This window comes from Caenorhabditis elegans, chromosome X, assembly GCF_000002985.6.
Source record: "Caenorhabditis elegans chromosome X".
Lineage (NCBI taxonomy): Eukaryota > Metazoa > Nematoda > Chromadorea > Rhabditida > Rhabditidae > Caenorhabditis > Caenorhabditis elegans.
Window position 1 is genome coordinate 9,872,677 of NC_003284.9, and position 20,568 is coordinate 9,893,244.

At 38.4% G+C, this 20,568-nt stretch overlaps 4 protein-coding genes and 2 non-coding genes across 6 annotated transcripts; 3 read left to right on the forward strand and 3 right to left on the reverse strand.

Moving 5' to 3' along the window:
- Positions 1-118: 118 nt before the first annotated feature.
- On the reverse strand, positions 119-9,536 carry glo-1 (Ras-related protein Rab). The gene is made up of 5 exons (NM_001029666.3): positions 9,402-9,536; positions 8,832-8,910; positions 1,401-1,582; positions 1,221-1,355; positions 119-347 (listed from the first exon to the last, which is right to left on the reverse strand). The coding sequence occupies exons 1-5, from the start codon at positions 9,528-9,530 to the stop codon at positions 234-236; spliced, it is 639 nt and encodes a 212-aa protein (NP_001024837.1). The 5' UTR covers positions 9,531-9,536; the 3' UTR covers positions 119-233.
- R07B1.19 lies at positions 3,340-3,464 on the forward strand. Its single transcript, NR_071894.1, has one exon. It is a non-coding gene; the product is annotated as an Unclassified non-coding RNA R07B1.19 (non-coding RNA).
- On the forward strand, positions 4,741-8,825 carry R07B1.9 (uncharacterized protein). The gene is made up of 15 exons (NM_077256.4): positions 4,741-4,838; positions 4,882-5,136; positions 5,183-5,300; positions 5,347-5,441; positions 5,508-5,630; positions 5,696-5,821; positions 5,881-5,998; positions 6,130-6,316; positions 6,366-6,527; positions 6,626-6,797; positions 6,864-7,241; positions 7,290-7,429; positions 7,543-7,690; positions 7,734-7,852; positions 8,238-8,825. Exons 1-15 carry the CDS (start codon positions 4,803-4,805, stop codon positions 8,371-8,373), a joined length of 2,313 nt encoding a protein of 770 aa, NP_509657.1. The 5' UTR covers positions 4,741-4,802; the 3' UTR covers positions 8,374-8,825.
- Positions 5,084-5,104, reverse strand: 21ur-12461. Its single transcript, NR_071895.1, has one exon.
- A 2,061-nt stretch (positions 9,537-11,597) lies between the features above and the next one.
- Positions 11,598-17,036, forward strand: mrp-4 (Multidrug resistance-associated protein 1). The gene is made up of 9 exons (NM_077257.6): positions 11,598-11,709; positions 11,757-12,059; positions 12,107-12,566; positions 12,612-13,745; positions 13,791-14,561; positions 14,608-15,075; positions 15,123-16,338; positions 16,387-16,581; positions 16,628-17,036. Exons 1-9 carry the CDS (start codon positions 11,647-11,649, stop codon positions 16,737-16,739), a joined length of 4,722 nt encoding a protein of 1,573 aa, NP_509658.1. The 5' UTR covers positions 11,598-11,646; the 3' UTR covers positions 16,740-17,036.
- Positions 16,957-19,652, reverse strand: F21G4.1 (Solute carrier organic anion transporter family member). The gene is made up of 9 exons (NM_077258.7): positions 19,382-19,652; positions 19,238-19,335; positions 18,908-19,003; positions 18,568-18,784; positions 18,400-18,523; positions 17,883-18,350; positions 17,675-17,831; positions 17,292-17,586; positions 16,957-17,247 (listed from the first exon to the last, which is right to left on the reverse strand). The coding sequence occupies exons 1-9, from the start codon at positions 19,644-19,646 to the stop codon at positions 17,045-17,047; spliced, it is 1,923 nt and encodes a 640-aa protein (NP_509659.3). The 5' UTR covers positions 19,647-19,652; the 3' UTR covers positions 16,957-17,044.
- Positions 19,653-20,568: the final 916 nt, after the last annotated feature.

Sequence of the window (20,568 nt, forward strand, 5' to 3'; positions counted from 1 at the left end):
TTCAATTTTCTTCTACGCCCCTCTTCAAAATCCGGTTTTAAAGAGTGCACTTTTACTAGAAGAGGTCGTTTTGAATAAACACAGTGTTGACGTAGAAATAATCTGAATCATACTGCAGTAATACTTGAAAATTTATTTCAGAGAACATGAGAGAAAAAAGTAATAAATAGAATAAAAGTAAGAACAAGGAGTTTGACACGAGTAACTTGAACAAGTTCAATGTTCACGGTCATTTAGCAACATTTCGAGTCGTATCTAGAATGAGTGGTATTGTCATCAAGATTCACGTTGCCTTCACGATTCATGAAAGGGACATCATATTGACCACCTTGTTCAGTGGAGATCACCTGAAAACATTAGTAATTTAAATGACTAAAAAAAGGTCTTCAAGGGAAAATACGAGTTTTTTAAAAATTCAATTATTGGTTTAAAGCACAAATTGAGTTAATTGAAGTTGATACTGGACAGAGTTTATAAAAATACTGGACCAAAATGAGAGGGATTTCATCGCTTTGTATTTATACTTCGGAGATACATTAAGAATAGTGATTACATCGTTGAGGACAGATAAATTATTGATCCCAACTCAGCAATGCACATTGAAAATTACCTACAAATTGGCCATCAAAGTTTAAGAAAACAATTGCAGAATATTTTATATTTGTGATCTGAATTTGCACACATGTTCACTCTCTTTGCATCAGTGATTTTTCTAGCTTTTGAAATGTTTCAGAACATAACTACAAAATGGAGTTGACAACGTATTAAAGGTGGAGTAGCGCCAATGGGGAAATTGTTAAAAACCACTCCTTTGGTCCTAAAATGACGAAATATCATGATAAAACTTTCCAAAAATTTTTTGAAAATTTTTTATTTACTGTCAAAAAGTGGCAATTACTCAGTTTTTGCCACTCATAATTTTGGAAGTCGACCAAAAAAAAATTTTTTTTCGACATTTTTTATGTTTTAATTTTGTTTAAATTATTTGTATTAGAGGATTGTAGGGGTCGAGACATGTGACATTTCTTTAAATTTCCTTAAATGCTCGTATTTTTCAAAATTTCGGCACTTTGCCAAAACTTTGACCGGAAATTATGAGAAAAGTTAGGAGTGAAGTTTTTTGGGAAATTCTGCTCCGCATGTTCGTTTTAATTTTAAAATAATCGTATCAAATTTTCGAATTAAGTTCAATTCACTAATTGCAAAAATATTTTACACACCGTATTTGCCAAAAATTTGAACGCCTCCTCAATGCCAACACTTTCCTTTGCCGAAGTGCGGAACGATCCCACAAATCCGTTGTTTGTTTCTAAGTCATACAGTTTGTCGTCACCAAGTTTATTGTCGATATCACACTGTAAACAGACAACTCATATTCTTTTTTTTTTACCCTCTACTACCTTGTTTGCAAGTAAAATTGCTGGAACTGGCGATCCATCGGCCAGTGTCACTTTTTGATCCAAATCAGTCTTCCAGCGTAAAGCACCTTCGATAGTGCGTTCCCTTGTTGAATCCAAAACTATAATAGCTGCATGTGCATCTTTGTAATAGACTCTGGTCATGACCCCATATCGGTCTTGGCCTGTAAATGAAATAATGTTTATTTATAGAGGACTCTAGAAAAAATTGTTCAGTATTCCCCGTGAAACATCAATCTCAAAGTTGTTGCCTTTGAAATTTGTATTTGCTTCTTTTATTTAGCACACTGTGATCAATGTGTAGGTAAAACTTGTGAACGATTTTGAGGTGAGAAAGAAACGCACAAGCTATGCGCGGAGAGTTTTTTCCGCTCCTCCTCCCCCCACCCGTTTCCTTCCAATTTCTTGCTGGTATACAAAACGTTGGCACAAACACACAGAGACAGACGCACAAGTATTCAGGAGCGTGCGCTTGCCACCTTCCAGCCGCGGACCGGATTCCGCAACGTCGGCAACCTCTCATCCTTGCGCCGACGTACTTACTTTAGTATAATACATGAGCATCAAAAAGAGAGGGCAAAGAGACAAAAAACTACGTGGAAATCGAGGTTGAAGGGGAAAGGGGAGCAAAATGTGCACACAAATACCCAAGACAAGATCTTTTCCGTAGTCTGGCAGAGACTGCACGCACAACGAGCAGTTACCGGAACGTGTGTAATGCACAGTTCAATCCTTTCCCGATTCCTTATTTCTCAACAGTTTTGCACTTTTTTCAAAAAGAATACCTGTGTTGAACCAGATTCCGTAGGTTTGAAAAGCGCAAAGATTATTTTTAAAATTTTGAAGTTATGAGCTTCTTTTTCGAATAATCGTAACTGTTTGATAATTGCAATTTATCTCTAGAGTAATCATGATACAATAAGAGCAAAAAAAATTCTTGTTTTTCTTTGTTCCATTGTTACTTATGTTTTACCATCTTAAGATTGCAACTGATTGTTTCCACTTCTCCATATTATCATTTACTATATATAAAGCGCGTGTCCTTCTGTCCCTATGTAGTTTGATCTCTGATCAGAGCAACGAAATTTTGGGAAACCTTATGCTAAATGCGCAGCAGACATCGATCGAGGTCCGCGATAGACACCGTATATCTAATGTGTTTTCTCAAAAAAGTCGGGGGCTGCGCCGTAGGTGCGGTCCACGGCTGGTAGGTAATATTTAGTTAATTATTCAGCATAAATTTGTTAATTACAACTGTACAGAACTACAGGCTAATTTGAAATATGTTGCAAAATAACTACAAAACTGCCAGATTTTCAAAAATCGACAAAAATGAAAATGAAACCTGGACCATTTTTTTAACTAAAAATTACAATTAAAAACTTGTAGCACATCAATAATCAGTTTGGAAGTTAAGTTTAAAGTTTTCAAAATTGTATTGCCACAAATCACATCGCTCTGAAGCCCATCCGGTTTAACATTTCACAATCCTGTGCAACGCTAACCGAATTTGGGGGTGGAAGGAGGGTCAAAAACAAACTCCACACTAAAGGTGTCCACAAAATACAATGGAAACCTCCCGTTGCGAATTCGATTTGTTTTCCGCACCTCATACATGAGCAACGATTCGATTTTCATTGGATTTTTCATTCTTTTTTTTTCATCCCAACTACATTTTTGTCGAAACTAAATATTTGCAAGAAATAGGGCATAGTTTCATTCATTCCTGCAATCTAATGATGCCGTTCGCGCAGTGTTTCTGCTTAACAATAGCATTAGGGCTAAAAGCCCACCCGGTGAAAACCAGAAACATTTTTTCCAATTTTTCCTGTGATAGCGCTGGTGGCGGCGTCTTTTCGACTTTTTGCTCACCGCTCGGTAGATCCCACCTCCCAAATTTTGCTGCACATACCTACCCGCGTGGCAACTTACACAGCCGCCACTGGTAAACAATGTGTGCACATCGTCGCATACAAACAGGCGCGGAACGACGCGGGAAGAAAAGACAGAGAGGTCGCTTATCAAAATCTTCCTCCCTCATTTTTTTCCATGAGCTCCCCCTTCAAGCTTGATTATTTGCATTTAGGTTAAAAGACAGCCGCCTTGATTTGAGTCTTACCGTCTCTCCCTCTCTCTCTTTCTTTACCTCTCTTGTTCTATAATTTCTAAGTTTGAAGTGGTTACCGCCCCATTGCAATGGGGTCTACTGGTTTTTTCGGTACATGTCGTGTTCTTCTTTTACACTCTTAAAACATTTTGACATTGATAATGTTAACGCATGAACTTGAGAGCCCTGAATTTCGGAGTTTCAAGTCTGGAAAAAAAAAGCCCACCCATAAAGCTTTAAACCCTTATTCATTAGATTCCTCATTTGCCTTAGCAATTGACATTGCCGTGAAGTATTGTAATTGTCTACAAATTATTTTTTTACGAATATTTCAGTCAACAATTATTTAACTTTGTTCTAAATTCGATCATAAATATTATTTGTTTCATATTATTATTTCTGACATGTTTTAGCTGAACTAAATCTTATATTTCTCTCAAAAATTCAGTACTTGCTATTAGAAACTGAAAAAATCAGAGTAAAAAAAACTGAAAATTTGTAGTTAATGTTCCATCATAAATGGAACTGTTTGTTTGTGAAAGTACTCGTGTAGAATACCTACTTCAAGAATGTAACAGTTTTTCACATTAAAAAACTCAAAGGTTTACTATTAGGATTAGTGTTTTTTTAAGCCTAACAACGCATCTCAATTTCACGTTTTGAATAAATTATCATTTTCAGAACAAATGAATGGTAAGCGTATTGAAAATATTTTTGGGCAGGTATACTACCGAAGTACCTGAAATTTATATAATCTACGTTAATCAATTCAAGCTTGAAACTCGAAAATATATCGTTTTGAGTTACTATATTTTATTGTTAGCATTTTTTTTAAGTTCACAAACTGATTTTCCCTAACTTACTGTATTTATCTATTACTCTGTACCATTTGAATGTTTGAAAAAATTGTCTTTATTTTTTTGCAACCTAGTGCTTTTCTCGCATACAAAAGGTTTGTTAATTCTTGTTTCCGAAAATGGAAGTGAGAGAAGACGGTGCTGTTGTTCTGCTGTTGTGTTGCATATTTTTGTTGATCTATCTCACCTACTGTGTTTGCTCGACGAGCTCTCACCCTTCCACCTTCTCTCGTCCCACACCTTGGCGGCTCTCTCACCATTTTTCTCTTTGCGAAACTGACCCCGTTTGCATTAATTATTCGTGTATATAGTTTCAACTTGAACAGTGTTATTTCAATTATATTCATATAATTTTCAGCGTGGGAACCCGGGTGAACATCTTGTTTTATCAGTTGCCAAAAGCAAGTAAGATCCTGTAATATGAGCGCCCGCTCGGCATATTTGTGTCAAATACAGGTAAATAACACATAACTACTCACAGAATTTTCTGAAATTTTAGATTTGCAATGGGTTTCTAATTGCTGCTGGTTTATTAGCAGTAGGATTGGCGGGAAGTCAATTCTCAAAAGTTGGTTTAGATAACTATCGAGATATTGACTTTCGGTTACTGAACTTCATCCATGTAGTTACTGGATGCATTGGATTTTACTCGTTGTGGAGGAATCATGGAAGTATTGTAACCAAGTCACTTTATTTAGTATCTTTTGTGATCGGATTTGCTACTGCCGTATTTTACGGATTCACCACATATCGGGTAAGTGAAAAAGTACTAACATATAAAATAATTTAAAGTGATTCAGGTTGTAAAAGCCGGCGAAAACTTGAATCAACTTCAGTCAGCTGACGGATTCAATGAAGAATTTCAATCTGAGAACAGTAACTACGCTGGAAGAATTGTCATTTCAGCACTTATGATTGGTAAACACACATGTAGTTTTTTACGCAAAACTTTATGTATTTTCAGCGTCCGGAGCCGTTGCTTCATTGTTCTCACTTTTCGCCATCTTTCTTCTCAGTAAAATTATTGTTGTCACTATTCCAGTATATCCATTACAATCAGTAAGATCACACTCACTAACCCAGCACCTAACATTAATTATTTCATACTAGATTTCGATGATTCAGAGAGAACAAGAACTTGCAATGAGCAGCGCAAAAAAGACATTGGCCTCAATTGGTTTGATTAAATTCATTCTTGCTTTTGGAATCCTCGGATTATGTGTATTCATTGAGTATGAACACGAAAATGTACTGTTTTGTTTTTTTTTTGCTTTGTAGATGATTCATGTTACACCCTACAAACTACTGTTTAGGTTGCTGGGCAAGACAAATACATCAAAATTGGGCTTGATCACATCTCCGCCATGTTGTGCATTGTTAGCGGTGCCATGGACATCTGGGCAACCAAAGGAAAGAATCAACAGAATTTAAACTTAAAGGTGAGCTGAAGATATAATCTGTGTATCCTGACTCTCAATGACCCCTAATATTTGCATAGGTTGCTCTCGCCGTAGCTGTCGTCGCAGCCACATGGTGTCTGAAGACAGTTGATAACAACGCCATGCCATTTTATAAAAATGACTTGAAATTTTACTACCAGGGTCGCGAGGTCGGAGGTAAGTGATACGTAAGAGGCACACGTAAAAGATATACACCGAAACTTGATATGTGTATGTTTTCAATTTCCACAAATTTTTGGACACCATGTCAACAGCATAAAACGTATACATCTAAACATAGACTTTAGATCCATCAATCACCTCAACTGATGCTCCAAGATACATTTTGGTTGTGGCTCACGGAGTTCTTTTGGGATGCTTTGGAATTGCATTTTTCCTTTCCACACTGTCAGCGGTTATCGTTGGAACATACCTACATCTTGACTTCCACTCAATGCATACTGAAGTGAACAAGAGCATCAAAATTCAAACAGGGTAGGATTCATATTGTGGAGATTTACCACACAACCGTTGGAAATTTCAGAGTCCTCAATGTTCTTCATGTTTTCTGGGGTGCATGTATGCTAGCTTTGTGTATTCTTGGACTTTTGGATACTTGGTGGAGAGGAGAATTCCTGGGAGCTGACCTTCTTTGGGTCTCGGTTCTTTTCATGACAACTGGATTGATGACTTCCAATAATTACAGGTACGAAGTGGCAACTAAGATGACAAACGTATATTCACAAAAATTAATCCTTGTTGCTTATCTTAAAACAGAAACATTTTCTCAATTAAATTATTCAGCGTGATGATCACAACAAAATTCATCCTCTCCGTCGTCTGCCTTGGAATTTCAGTCGAAAAAATGTGTGCCTCTGCCAATCTTATCTATCAAATGGCTGCTTACCCCGCATACCGAAACGGAAACGACAGAACATTTGTGGCGCAGATCATACTGTATTCCATTCAAGCTGGTGTGAGTTTTTATCTTATAGCGTTTTCGAACAAATTAAAATAGTGTTAAAATAGTGATTATTTACAGATTTATCTTCTTGAAGCATTGACATCACTTGCTGGCTCCTATCTTTATGGAACTGAACTCAGAAAGCAGCCAAATCTGACATACCGACATTCAAATGGAGTTCATGGATTATTCTCATTGGGAACACTGTTTTATGCCGTGGTTATCACTGGAACCTACATTGTGTTTGAACTTGGAAAATGGAGATACAATGAAATTCCAATCGAAGTGCCGTTCTTCAGACTTGGAAATGGGCCACTTGCTGGTGCAGTATTTATTGTTCAATTCCTCTGTATTCCGTTCCCAAGTCTCTTGGCATCTGCTTCAATCTTAAACATTATCATTGCTTCGATATCTTTGTTCACGGTATCTTCGGCAATTACCAATGTTTACTATTTGGTGAGTTGTCAATATCTCAAGTCTAAAACCAATGAAAACCTGTTTCAGCAACGGTACTTGCAAGCATCTGACCTTTTGCCGACGACTGAAACACAGCAAACAATCTATCAGGTTGCTATCATTCTCGCCGCCGGTGCAGCTCTCGCGTGTGTCATCTGCACTGTTTGCGCAATCATTTGCTCGCTAAGGTTTGAATATATTGATAATTTATATAACAAGAATAGGAAGGGATACGAACCGCATTCATATAGAACACGTGTGGCCAGAAAATTTAATACATCTAGAGAATAACAAAGTTCAGATCCTCTTACATTCTCCATCATCGGTCTACCTCACCAGATAGCACCGTTGTCGCTCCGCTTGGAGAAGAGCAGTTTGGAAGCGGAACTTTGAGAGTTGGAACACATATGAGGACACCTTCACGACCCTTCCACCCACAACAAAGCCCGGTAACTTTTTACTGAATTCTCGCATTGAAGATATATATTGCAGGCCGGAGGAGGCGTTCAGCCAATGGAAGAGCAATCAGTTTACTGGAGTGCTGACGAAAATCCATTTTATTATCATACTTCGAAACGATTTTATGGAAAACCTTATCAAATTGAGTCTGGGTAAGAGGACAATGGAAATATATATTTTGTTGATTTGAAGAGCACTCCCTAAAATTTTGAGAAAAAAACATTGTTTAATCAGTTAGGATTGTAGAGAAGTACTCCTGGCGCAAACACGTAAGCGTAAACTTTCGTATTCCCTATTAGTACTTTTCCCTGTATAGGATTGCGTCTCAAATAGGATTGCACTCCTCCACTCTTACAAACTTTATTTGCAACATCTAGGGCAATAATTTGAGTATAAATTTTTATTTTTAGTCGTTTTCTTGATAATGTTGACGTTGATGAAATGTTGACTTAAAATTCTTAACAAAATTGTGATGTTTATCACTCTTTCTATTCGAATATCACCTCAAACTACTAAAATAAAACTAATTAATTTCAGATTTTATGGATATGCGCTAGCTGGAAGTGGAAGTGGGCAGCCTGGTCAAAGCCCCGCAAATGTTGGAGATGATCCAAATAGAATGGTACAATCATCGGCGTCACAAACACAAATTGGACATGTCTTCAACAACTAATAACTCTATTTTTGCATTAAGCCAATCAACTTCACTAGAAACTGTTAGCTGCCTCAATATTGCCCTTTCCACATCGCTTCACACCTGTTTCCCTCTTCTTTGTCTGTTTTTTCCAGCCGCGCCGCCCCAAGTGCTCACTCCCTCAACTTTCAATCGATTAAGTTTGAACCCATATTCTTGTTTTGAAAAAGAATACCCAATAGGAAAATGGTGCTTTAACTTGTCAGCTCAATTTCTGAAACTGCGTCAAAAACACACATCTATTAGGAATGTGTTCAACCCCATTCGTATATATCCTCCTTTAAAGTAACATGACTTGTACGCCTAATCCCAGTAAATTTGCACCAAATTTAGAAACAAAAATCAACAAAGCCAAAAATTGTTTGTGTGTAAATATTTGAAAACAATCATTTTCTGTTCTATGTAAAAGTATAAATAAAAATTTTATTTTCGCTCACCTGAAATATCCCAGATTTGAAGATGAACAACTGTGTTCTCGTCGACAGGCAGGATTTTGAGAGCAAAGTCAACACCGATCTGAAAATAGATAAATATCTTAAAATCTTAAAACATGATCCTGGGATAAGTTCTTCTGAGAAAACTTTCGTTAATAAACAGTTTTAGATCTTCTGAAGTAGGTGGAATTTAATTTTCTGACGATTCTTTTCAATTATATCAATAAGAATTCAGTGGCAGAAACCAATCCCGATAAGTAAAAGAAAATTTATTGAAACTTCGTACGTAAACGATTTTATTAATCCAATGACAACAAAACCATGAATTGTCAATTTTAAGCACAACTATTGAAAAGAAAAACTTGGTGTCTTAGTTTGCATTGACTTTGATTACCAGAATTAGTATCAGCCATCCCAACTATTCACAGATGAAGTTTTTTAATTGAAAACAACAAAGCAGTTGGAAACCATTCGTGAAATTAACATGTATGTATAGGCAAAAAATCTTGTCTCAAGATTTCGCAATAAAAATGTTTCAATTCGAATAAACTGACGTTAGGAAAATTGACTTACTGTCGTTTTGTAATTTGACGAAAACACATTATGAACAAATCGACGAATAATAGATGTTTTACCGACACCTGGATCACCAATTACCAACACTTTGTAGGAAATTTTATCGTTATTTGTGAGTGCTGCCATTTTGTTCTGAATATATATTAAAATTAGATAAAGGAGAAAGGAAGAGAAAGAACGGGTTGAAAACAACTTATTGCAGAGCAGCAAAAAAGAAAATCGATTGCTACAAGAACCAAAAAACCACCATTTCATGAAAATGTGCAAATTTTTTCACAAAACCTTACAAAATCTAATCTTATTTCAGATGGGCGGGGTAAATCATATCACTGGTCATTCCATCTATCTTATCTTTAATTAGAACGTACATTGTGCCTGTACAATGATACTACATCATCCTCTTTTATTTGTTGTGTAGGACTGGTCACTAACAGAAATCAATAATACTCTTTTTAGTCAGAAACTACAATCACTTGATTTAAAATCAGTGTTATTGTTTGAAACTCCCTTTGGGACAAAACCGTAACTCGGTGCTCAAGATTTTTAACATTCAGTGTCGAAATTAACAAACTGTAAATTTGCACTTTTATCATGAGACTCACGAACTGCCGAGAAAACCCGCCGGGCTCACAGTTGCCAACTTGAGTCGGACTCGCAACTCTATCGCTGACGAAAAGCGGGAAAACCAAGAAAAATTCAAACTGATTGTGGAGTATCAGTTAAATCGGCAAGTGATAACAATGCGCCAGTTCAACTTTGTCTTTTTATTTGATATTTTCATGTGAAAATCAAGCGTTTACCGTTCTCTGAAATTTTATATGTGTTTTTGTTTGTCATGGAAAAATGAAGGTTGGTTTTGTACGTGATACGGCTTGAACTAATTTTTGAGAATTGCTGTTGACGTTCTTTGTTTGAGAATGCTCTGAATTTTAATTTTGATTTTTAAGACTTCACTTTTTTCTTTTATCAAGATCAAAAAAGACAATTCTCATTAAAGGAAATTTTTTATGGCGGTTCGAAATTTCGAAAAAAAAACACTGATTTTAGCTATAATCTCAAATTTTGGCCACTTTTCCGTGTCGCATTTGTCCGAACTTGACTTTTTTTTTGGATTAATCATCCTTTATTGCATATTTTGGTTGTTTATCTCATTTATTTTTGCTGATTGAGGTTTAAAGCCGATAGGTAACCTTAGATAATTTTTGGTTACCTATCGGCTTTAAATGTATTTTAATCAACAAAATTGAATTAAATAAACTAACAAAATATGCAATAAAGAATAATGATTTAAAAAAAACCCAACATTGCTGCTACACGGAAAAGTGACCAAAATTCGAGATGTTAGCTGAAATCAGTGTAATTTTTTCGACATTTCAAACCGTCATAAAAATATTTTGAAACACTTTTGAGCAGTTTCATTAGAAAATTCGTCCATTTGAGCCTATTTTGGGTCTATACATCCAAAATCGTCCGAACCGTTAGTCTCAAGGAATGATTAAAAGGTCTATGACAAAAGTTTGTGCTGGATTTTTCTGAAAGCAACTATTCGAATTATTATATTTTTTCTGCTTTGAAAATGCGTCCCTATTTTAATTTTGTTCATTACTAAGGTGTTAGTTTCCCATATTTTGCTAAAAAAAGTGAATAAAGTGATGTTAAATCTGAAAAATCGAAAAAAAAAAGTTTACTTTTCACTGACCATTTTCTGAGAATCCACATACATTTTTAGGTTTTTTATTCAATTACCCTCTTGCAAAAGTCTCTATTAAACTTTTCCAATCGAAAAAATTATGAAAAACGGTTGAAATTGAGCAGAAATCAACGTTTTCTAACAGCTACTTTTCAGCAGTTTTGCCTGCCCACTCCTCCAAGTGGTTCGTTGGATCTTCCCAGGAGGCGACTGCGCGCTCTCCTCTTCTCTGCGGCTAGAGAAACTCTCTCCTTTTCCATTGTCTCTCATTTGGAGATCACGCAAGTGAGAATGTAGATCGCGAGCGGCAATTTTTGGATTCTCATTTTCGAGAAATCATCATAGTTCATTCTTGATTCACTCATTCTTGGTGTTTTCTTCGTCCGCTCAGCCGTTCTTTCTCCGATTTTCTTTTTCAGTTGTTGTCGCTCTTCTTTCTTTGATTACTTTTATCCTGTTTATGCCTCCTTTTGCCACTTTTTGCCACTTCATACCTCTTCTAATTTCAGGTTCCCATTATAATAACGGTCGAAATAAGGAGAGAAGATACGGATGGAACCCAACTTACAAGCCAAGCTCAAAGGGATAGACGCATTTTGCGGAGAGCGGTATTGGGTGAGTGACATACCAAGAAATTGCAAGAATAATTATATTATTTTCAGGATCCTGCGGTGTGGAATGCGTCCACCGTGCCCATCCTCAGTCAGTGCTACCAGCACACAACGCTGGTATGGTTCCCGACCGCGATTGTCTTCCTTTTGGCTCCCATTTTGACGGCACAAATCTTCTATCGCCGACCCAACCCGATCCCGTGGACTAGACGGATTCAGCTCAAAATTGGACTGGCGTGCATCCTGATTGCGGACTCCCTGTCACTGTTCACCGTTGCCATCTACGAGACACTGTTCCAAGGATTTCCGTACGCCGTGGACTTTGTCTATCCGCTGACGCTTTGCCTGGCAATGGTGAGTGAGATTTTCTAGGAAAACTAGGATGAGTGTGATTTTTTCAGGTTGTTCTCACGGCTCTCATTGTTTCGTGCCGAAACTATGGAATTGTCACATCGGGAGGCCTCTTCATCAGCTGGCTTGTGTTCACCATTTCCGCTATCCCCGAGCTTCTCTATTGGATCCAGCAGATCGTGAACCCTGCAGAGGCCTGGAATTGGATTGACTACCCTCGATGCATCGCCTTCTTCATCTGGTTCTTTTGCTGTGCATTCGAAACATATCTTCACTGCTACGCGGATGCCTCTCCTGAAGGATACAAGTACCTGAGCGCTGCCCGTAATCCAAGTCCAGAAACCACGTCATCGTTCCTCAACCGAATCACAATGTGGTGGTTCAATTCGCTGTGCAGTCTTGGTGTGAAGAAGCCGTTGGAAGTGAGCGATCTGTACTCTCTGAACGAAGCGGACACCTCGAACCTTCTGGTTCCTAAGTGGTACAATTTGTGGGACAAACAAAGCAAGAGTAGGCGTTTTGAAAATTTTTCAGATTTAAAATATTAATTTACAGAGTTCGAAGAGACCGCCGCTCGTCGTCGCATTGGATCTAATGCCAGTCGTACCAACCGTCGCCGTACATCTTCTAATGACACCACGCCGTTGCTGAATGATCAATCAACCGACGACTACGGATCCGTGCCAGCTGGGCAGTCAACTCAGAAGATGCCATCTATTATTTGGACGCTCTTCCTCATGTTCAAATGGGATGTGATAACTGCCATGTTTGTCAAGCTACTCTCCGACGTTCTGCTGTTTTGCAATCCACTTCTTCTGAAATCTTTGATCCGGTTCACCGAGGAACTTGAGCGTCCGATGTGGCAAGGAGTTGTTCTGGCATTCACCATGTTCTTCTCTGCCGAGCTGTCTTCAATCCTCCTCTCTCATTACTTCTATCTGATGTATAGAGTTGGAACCAGAGTTCAGACTTGTCTCACTGCTGCCGTCTACCGTAAAACTCTTCGTCTTTCGAATGCGGCACGTCGTGAAAAAACTGTTGGTGAAATTGTCAACTTGATGGCAATTGATGTGGATCGCTTCCAACAGATTACGCCCCAAACGATGCAATATTGGTCAAATCCGTTTCAGATTGGACTTGCCCTTTTCCTTTTGTTTCAACAACTAGGAGTCTCTGTGTTCAGTGGAGTTGCTGTGATGGTTCTTCTCTTTCCAATCAACTTCGTCATTACCATGATCATTCGAAAATGGCAGATTGCTCAGATGTACTATAAGGATGAGCGGACAAAGATGGTTAATGAGGTGCTCAATGGAATCAAGGTGATCAAATTGTATGCCTGGGAGCCACCAATGGAGCAGGTCATTGAGGATCTGAGAGAACAAGAATTGGGACTCATCAAGAAGGCTGCATTCTTGCGCACCTTTTCAGATATGCTCAACACAGCTTCACCATTCCTTGTTGCTCTTTCCACGTTTGCCACTTTCATCTACATCGATCCAAAGAATGTGCTCACTCCAGAAATTGCATTCGTTTCGCTCACACTCTTCAATCAGCTACGATCACCGATGTCACAAGTTGCCGAACTCATCACCCAAACAGTTCAAGTGGTCGTTTCGAACAGAAGACTGAAGGAGTTCCTGGTGTCTGAAGAACTCAATGTGGAAGCGATTGATCACAGAGCTCGTGATAGTAAGTTTCCAGATTAGCTTTCCTATATTGCTCTATTTTTTTCAGATAACGACGTGATTTGCCTCAAGGAAGCTTGCTTGTCCTGGGAGTCTGCTGAACATCAACCTGTGCCAACACTCACCAACATCAGTTTTTCTGTGAACAGAGGTCAATTGGTTACCATTGTCGGACGTGTCGGTGCTGGAAAAAGTTCAATGCTCCAAGCATTGATGGGAGAAATGGAGAAGCTCAGTGGAAGCATTTCAATGCATGGACGTCTTTGTTATGTGCCACAGCAACCTTGGATGCAGAATAATACGCTTCGTCAGAACATCACCTTTGGAAAGCAGTTTGATGAATACTTCTACTCTCGTGTTCTTGATGCTTGTGCCCTTTACCGAGATCTTCAGATTCTTCCACTTGGAGATAATACTGAGATTGGAGAGAAAGGAATCAACTTGTCTGGAGGTCAGAAAGCCCGTATATCACTTGCCCGTGCCGTGTACCAGAATCATGACATCTACCTTTTGGACGACCCAATGAGTGCAGTGGATGCGCACGTTGGAAGTCAGCTGTTTGGCTCTGTGATTGGACCGGAAGGAATGCTCCGCAACAAAACTCGGATTTTGGTTACCAATGAGCTCTCTTTTCTGGAAAAATCCGATTTAATTATTGTAATGAACGAAGGAAAGATTGAATACTCTGGAAAGTATGATGACCTAATGCAGCAAGGGGCATTTGAGCAGCTTTTGATTGAATGCGAGAAGGAAGAACGCGAGAGACGTGAAGCCGAGGCATCAGCGGATGAGGATGACGAGAATTCGGAACCGGGAGGAAGTAAGTTCAAATTTCAAAAAATTCGAATATTTAATTTAATTTTCAGTAATGATTGGTGGAGATTCGGACTTTGAGTACGATGACGACGTTATGGCTTCTCCAATCATTGACCATGTTCTCGGTACCAGTCACATGTCTACTGTCTCTGGAATTATCAATCGTCGCCGCATCAGCACCTCTACCCACAAGCAACGGCGTCGTCTGTCAACTACCAAATCACACACACACTCCATCACATCGGCGTCTACTCAAACTCGTCAATTGACTGGAACGGAGAGAGTTGAGACTGGAAGAGTGAAGATGGATACATATTACAAGTACTTTGGTGCAATGGGAATGTCTATCGCTGTGCTTTTTGTTCTTGGAATGACTACCAGTACCATTTTCTCCATGGGAAGAAATCTATGGCTCACTGATTGGTCCAACGACAATGCTGCTCGTTCAGGATCCAACACAACTGGCCAGCCAATTGCTATTCGTCTAGGTGTCTACGCTGGTCTTGGATTCTCAGAAAGTAAGTTTGACCTTGTATCAATTACTTTTCAATAAAAAATTTTTCAGTTATTCTGCTCTTCATTGGAATGCTCTCACTTCTCTACGGTGGAGTCTCTGCGTCAAGGAACTTACATGCCCCTCTGATGCGCAACTTGTTCCGTGTTCCAATGGCATTTTACGACACAACTCCATTTGGGAGAATCTTGAATCGTATCGGCAAGGATATTGAGACTGTCGACGTGCTCCTTCCGTTCAATGTTCAATTCTTTGCTCAGTGTCTGCTTCAAGTGGTCTCTACATTGATCATCATCATGATTTCTACTCCTGTTTTCGGAATTGTGATTATTCCTTTGTCTGTGATGTATCTCATGGTCATGAGATACTACATTGCCACCTCGCGTCAGTTGAAACGCTTGGAATCCATCACACGATCACCAATCTACAGTCACTTGTCGGAATCTATTCAAGGATCTGCTACAATTCGTGCCTATCATCTTGTGGATCGTTTCTGCAAGTTGTCTGAGACCAAGGTGGACTCCCATGTTCAATGCCGTTATCTCAACTACGTGGCAAACCGTTGGTTGTCTGTGCGACTTGAATTCATTGGAAACTGCATCGTATTGTTTTCTGCACTGTTTGCTGCTCTTACCAGGACCACTACAACATCTGGAGTTATTGGACTCTCCGTGTCATATGCTCTGAACATTACTACCGTTCTCAACTTTGCAGTTCGCCAAATCACAAAGCTGGAGACGAACATTGTTTCGGTTGAACGTGTCAAAGAATATGCCGAAACCGAAACTGAAGCTGAGTGGAAGTCGGAGCCAGGAAAGGAGCCACCACAAAACTGGCCTTCGGAGGGCAGAATCGTGATGAACAATTACTCAGCTCGTTACCGTCCAGGACTCAACCTGGTTGTCAAGCAGCTTAATGTTGAGATTAAGCCTCATGAGAAGGTTGGAATTGTTGGACGTACTGGAGCTGGAAAGTCTTCTGTGACTCTCTCACTCTTCCGCATCATCGAGGCTGCTGAAGGGCAGATTGTTGTTGATGGTATCAATTTGGCTGAGATTGGACTTCATGATCTTCGATCAAACCTTACAATCATTCCACAGGACCCAGTGTTGTTCTCAGGAACTTTGCGTTTCAACTTGGATCCATTCAATCACTACTCGGACGGTGATATCTGGAAAACCCTTGAGATGGCTAATTTGAAGGAGTTTGCAACAGCACACAATGAGCAGCTCAACTACATAATCACGGAAGGTGGAGACAACATTAGGTACAATTTACAAGTAATGTTTTGAGACGTATAAGTTTATATTTCCAGTGTTGGTCAGCGTCAGCTGGTTTGCCTCGCTCGTGCTCTTCTCCGCAAGACTCGTGTTCTTATTTTGGACGAAGCCACCGCCGCTGTTGATGTCTCCACTGATGCTCTTATCCAGAAGACCATTCGAGAGGAGTTTGCCAATGCAACTGTGCTCACTATTGCTCATCGCCTCAATACCATTATGGATTACGACAGGTAGAAATGTTATAAATTTAAACATTAGTTACCTATTTATTTTCAGAATCATCGTGCTCAACGACGGCAAAGTTGGAGAATTCGACAGTCCTGCCAATCTTCTCAGCAACAGGAACTCGGAGTTCTACTCAATGGCCAAACGCGCTGGCCTCATCTGAGCAACTACTCTGCTCTTTTTTTATTACACCTTTTTTCAAAACGGTTTTCCTCGATCCCCAAACGTGCACCCACTGCTAATTAACCCTTTAATTGATAACTCAATAAGTGTTTAATTTGTACTAACTTTTCCCCACCACATCATATTATATCCCCTTGTATCATGGTCCCGTATTTTAATATAATTTGATGAATTTCATTCTCCACGAAAGATGAATTATTGCATTTAATTGTTTGTATTTAAGTTGATTTACAAATTGTTAAAAATACTCGTATAAAAAGATTGTTCTTAAAGTCAAGATCTTGTTCATTCTTCTTCCTCGTCTCGGTATTCCCGTTCTCGGCTTTCTGGAAAATCTACCATTGGCATCTCTTCTGGAAGCTTGACAGTCTTGGAGAGCCAATAACAAATGCCGGCAAATATAATTGCAAATACTTGGAAAAAGCTGTTCACTCCGTGGAACATTTTTGTGAACATGTCGTTGTCGTAGAGCACACAATTGCCTCGTTCTGAAATTGGTCTAATAAGATGTAGATTTCGATAGAAAATTTACCGTTGGGGCACTGGCGGTTCCATAAAATGCAGCACAGATCAATAAAGAAGCCGTAAATCACCGGTGCGGGAATGAATCCAAATAGATTTGTAATGAAAGAGGCTAAGCTCAATGCAATAACTTTTTCTTCGTCAAATACACTCCTCAGAACTATCATCATTGTAACCATAAAGAACAGATTTCCAATAAATAGTCCAATTAACATCACAGCAAGATATGCAAAGAATATTCCACAATCGGGATGTACAAGTCCTTTGTCTACCATATTCCCATAGGCACATTGGCAATTCGACCACTGGAAATTGGCAAATTAAAAGTTAAATCTCATTTTCATAAAAAACGGGACAACACTAAAAAAATGTCAAAACTTGCTGCAAACTAACCGTATTTGAGTAAATATCGTACTCTGTGCAACCCGCATGACACGGAGAATAAAAGTTTTGCCCATTATAACTAACTCCATCAAATTTCAAAACAGTTTCACAATTACAGTATTCTAGGCATTCTTGTTCACGTTCTCTGTGATGATAAAAATGCCATCTGAAATGAACAAATTATTTTATTGAATTGTTAGTTAGTTTTCAGTCTTACCTCGAAGCGTAATCAACATACGTCAAGCCTTCTACTTTGGGTTGCGAGCATCCTAAGTTCATTCCAATAATATAGCTCACTAGAATCACAATCCAAGATCCTATCAAGCAAATAATGGAGGATCTAGGAGCAATATTGTATCTTGATAAAATCCATCCTCCGAGAGCAGTTGATACAGCAATTGCTCCAACAGAGATTATACCCGAGTAGATATCTGCCATACTGGCAGACCGACCATATTGGGTTTCAATAAACTTTGGCAAATAAGTTTGATATCCACCGATTAAGTATGATCCAAACATCCAAGCAATAACCATTGTAATGTAAACTTTGTTAGTTATCAGCTTTTTAAGAACCATTGGGAATTCCCGGAGGAAAAGTGTGATGTTTTCTTTAAATGTTAATCGGTCTTCCGGGCTCACTTGCGGTCTTGAATGTTCCAGCATGAGGTGGAACGAGTCAGGGTGTCTGTATTGTTGATGGTAAACTTTGTGTTGCTTAGGCTACATCAACTTACTTATAAGTTCTTGGAAAAAAGAAGAAAGGCACCGCCAGTATCAGATACGCAGATCCACAAACCAAAAACCCAAGCCACCAAGCACCAATCCAGTGTTCGTCATGTGTACCAATGTGATCCGGAGCTGTAAGAATAAATAAATAATATTGCCATTTGACTTTTTCTCACCATCTCCAAGAGATGTGTAAACACCATTGAGAATCGAAGAGAGCATGAAACCGAGAGCTGGTCCAAAAGCGTACATGGAAGTTAGTAGTCCCAGAAGAAATGGCGATTCTCGTTTTTGTTTCACGTTACTATCAATATACACGTAGGCAATAGTGTTAAATGGAGCAGCAAAAATTCCAGCAAAAAGTTGACCAAACGCCAATATGATGAAAGCATTCTGAAAATTGGGGTTTAGACTGATTTAGAAGGTAATCAAATTTACTGAACATTTTAATAATTTAATAATTTTTGTTTATATTCCCAGAGCCGTCGTATTTGTACACATTACTTATAATCTTACAGTATGTTCGTGATGCTCCCTCCAACAATCTTCTCCTTGTGACGAGATTTCTCGGCGTCCGTTTGTGTCACAACTCATCTCCACGGAGTATGCTTCCTGAAAATATGTGTTTCGATTACTTCCTAGCTGGAGTTGACTTTAAACTAAATTTTTAAAACGTATCATTTTATTTGTTTATTTCCTTTAAAAGTTCCGACATTTCATACGCAAAATTCTAACAACAATTAACTTTTTTCTATGTTGCAAATTTTTTTTGCAAAATTTGCAAATTTTGTTGGAGTTTTACCATTAAATTTTTATCAGATTTTGTTTAATTTTTAAGTGAATCACTTTTTTTTGCATTAACTGTTCTTGAGTGTAATCAGCTGTACCATAAAACAAAACCGGAAGTGCAAGCATAAACATGGAGAGTGAGCTGAGGATGACCCCTGTAATTTATAGAAAATTGTTTCGTGAACACTTACATTCACTCACCAATTCCTGTAATCCTTGGTAAGTGGTAGTGAGATCCGATGTACCCGATAAGGAGAATAGCCATTGTATGTCCAATATCGTACAAAGATAAAAGCCATCCAGATTTCTCTGAGGAAAATCCGAATCGTTTTTCTAATGTTGTAAGCATTCCTACAACATAACCCAAGTAGGTTCCCTGCACAGCTATCACCAAGACCATTAATAAAACAAATATATTAATGGAAAATTTGTATTTCTTCCCCGGCAGTGGCGTTCTTTCTGTCATTGTTACCTGTAATTGGAAATTATAAATAAAACTAAAAATTATTCGCGTTGAGCAAGAAAAATTGTAAAATATAACTTGAAAAAAACCTGCGAGAGTGCGAATATACAGGAATGTCATATTCCGTGTTTGTGAATGTCTGATAAGAGTGATAGAAGAACAAGGAAAAAAAGAAAAAAGCAAAAAAAAGTGAGTCATCTCACGCAAAGGGAGTATTTGACACAGACCGCCGAACAAAACGAGGTGAGGCATGATGGAAGGAAGAGAGTAAATAAGGAGGAATTGGATGCCTTACCTTTTACTATTTACTTTTTTGTTTTGTTATCGTTTGAGGCTTGAACTAGCCAATATGCAATTGAAAAAAGGGTAGGTTAGTTTATCGAAAAGTTTAGAAGTTGTCAAATGGAGAAGTTGAAATTGTTTTGTTAAGAGGATTTGCTCCCCCTTTTCTCTATTTTGACAGCAGATATCTCGGTTGTCTCTGGTTTTATCAAAAATTGTCAACTATGCAAAATTTATACATATTTTGCCTGTTGAATTATTTTTTTCAATAAAAAAGCCGTCAAAGTAAAACAGTGGGGGTGCAAGTCGAATAGAAAAAAATACTGTAACACAAACATTCCTACATAATAATGTGTTTAAAAACATGCAGAGCTTACTTCAACAATTTTTTGCACCTATTCAGCTGTACAGAAAAATTTACCTGATGGTGGTAGTTTTCTCCACTACAAAGTAGGCTTATAAGATTATAAGTTCACTTAAATTGGAAACGAATTATTTTATTTTCAATTTCAAACGCTGGATCATTTTAAGAAAATTGAAAGTTAAAAGATGCAATGTAGGATCGGTACTGCCTTGGAGACATTTTAGTAATGGTATTGAAATGGTGTAGAAGGGCCACGGAGACATAAACACCATAATGGCG

Coding starts and splice junctions, on each gene's coding strand:
- F21G4.1 (NM_077258.7), bottom strand. CDS start 19,646: ATGACAGAAAGAACGCCACTGCCGGGGAAGAAATACAAATTTTCCATT. Junction 19,336..19,381: donor ACCAAGGATTACAGGAATTG/GTGAGTGAATGT, acceptor TATAAATTACAG/GGGTCATCCTCAGCTCACTC. Junction 18,785..18,907: donor GGGAGCATCACGAACATACT/GTAAGATTATAA, acceptor CCCAATTTTCAG/AATGCTTTCATCATATTGGC.
- glo-1 (NM_001029666.3), bottom strand. CDS start 9,530: ATGGCAGCACTCACAAATAACGATAAAATTTCCTACAAAGTGTTGGTA. Junction 1,583..8,831: donor TCAAATCTGGGATATTTCAG/GTGAGCGAAAAT, acceptor TTTCATTTACAG/GCCAAGACCGATATGGGGTC. Junction 348..1,220: donor TCAAATTTTTGGCAAATACG/GTGTGTAAAATA, acceptor TAATGTTTTCAG/GTGATCTCCACTGAACAAGG.
- R07B1.9 (NM_077256.4), top strand. CDS start 4,803: ATGAGCGCCCGCTCGGCATATTTGTGTCAAATACAG. Junction 5,301..5,346: donor CATTTCAGCACTTATGATTG/GTAAACACACAT, acceptor ATGTATTTTCAG/CGTCCGGAGCCGTTGCTTCA. Junction 7,691..7,733: donor TCCACCCACAACAAAGCCCG/GTAACTTTTTAC, acceptor TATATATTGCAG/GCCGGAGGAGGCGTTCAGCC.
- mrp-4 (NM_077257.6), top strand. CDS start 11,647: ATGGAACCCAACTTACAAGCCAAGCTCAAAGGGATAGACGCATTTTGC. Junction 12,060..12,106: donor TGACGCTTTGCCTGGCAATG/GTGAGTGAGATT, acceptor TGATTTTTTCAG/GTTGTTCTCACGGCTCTCAT. Junction 16,582..16,627: donor ACCATTATGGATTACGACAG/GTAGAAATGTTA, acceptor ATTTATTTTCAG/AATCATCGTGCTCAACGACG.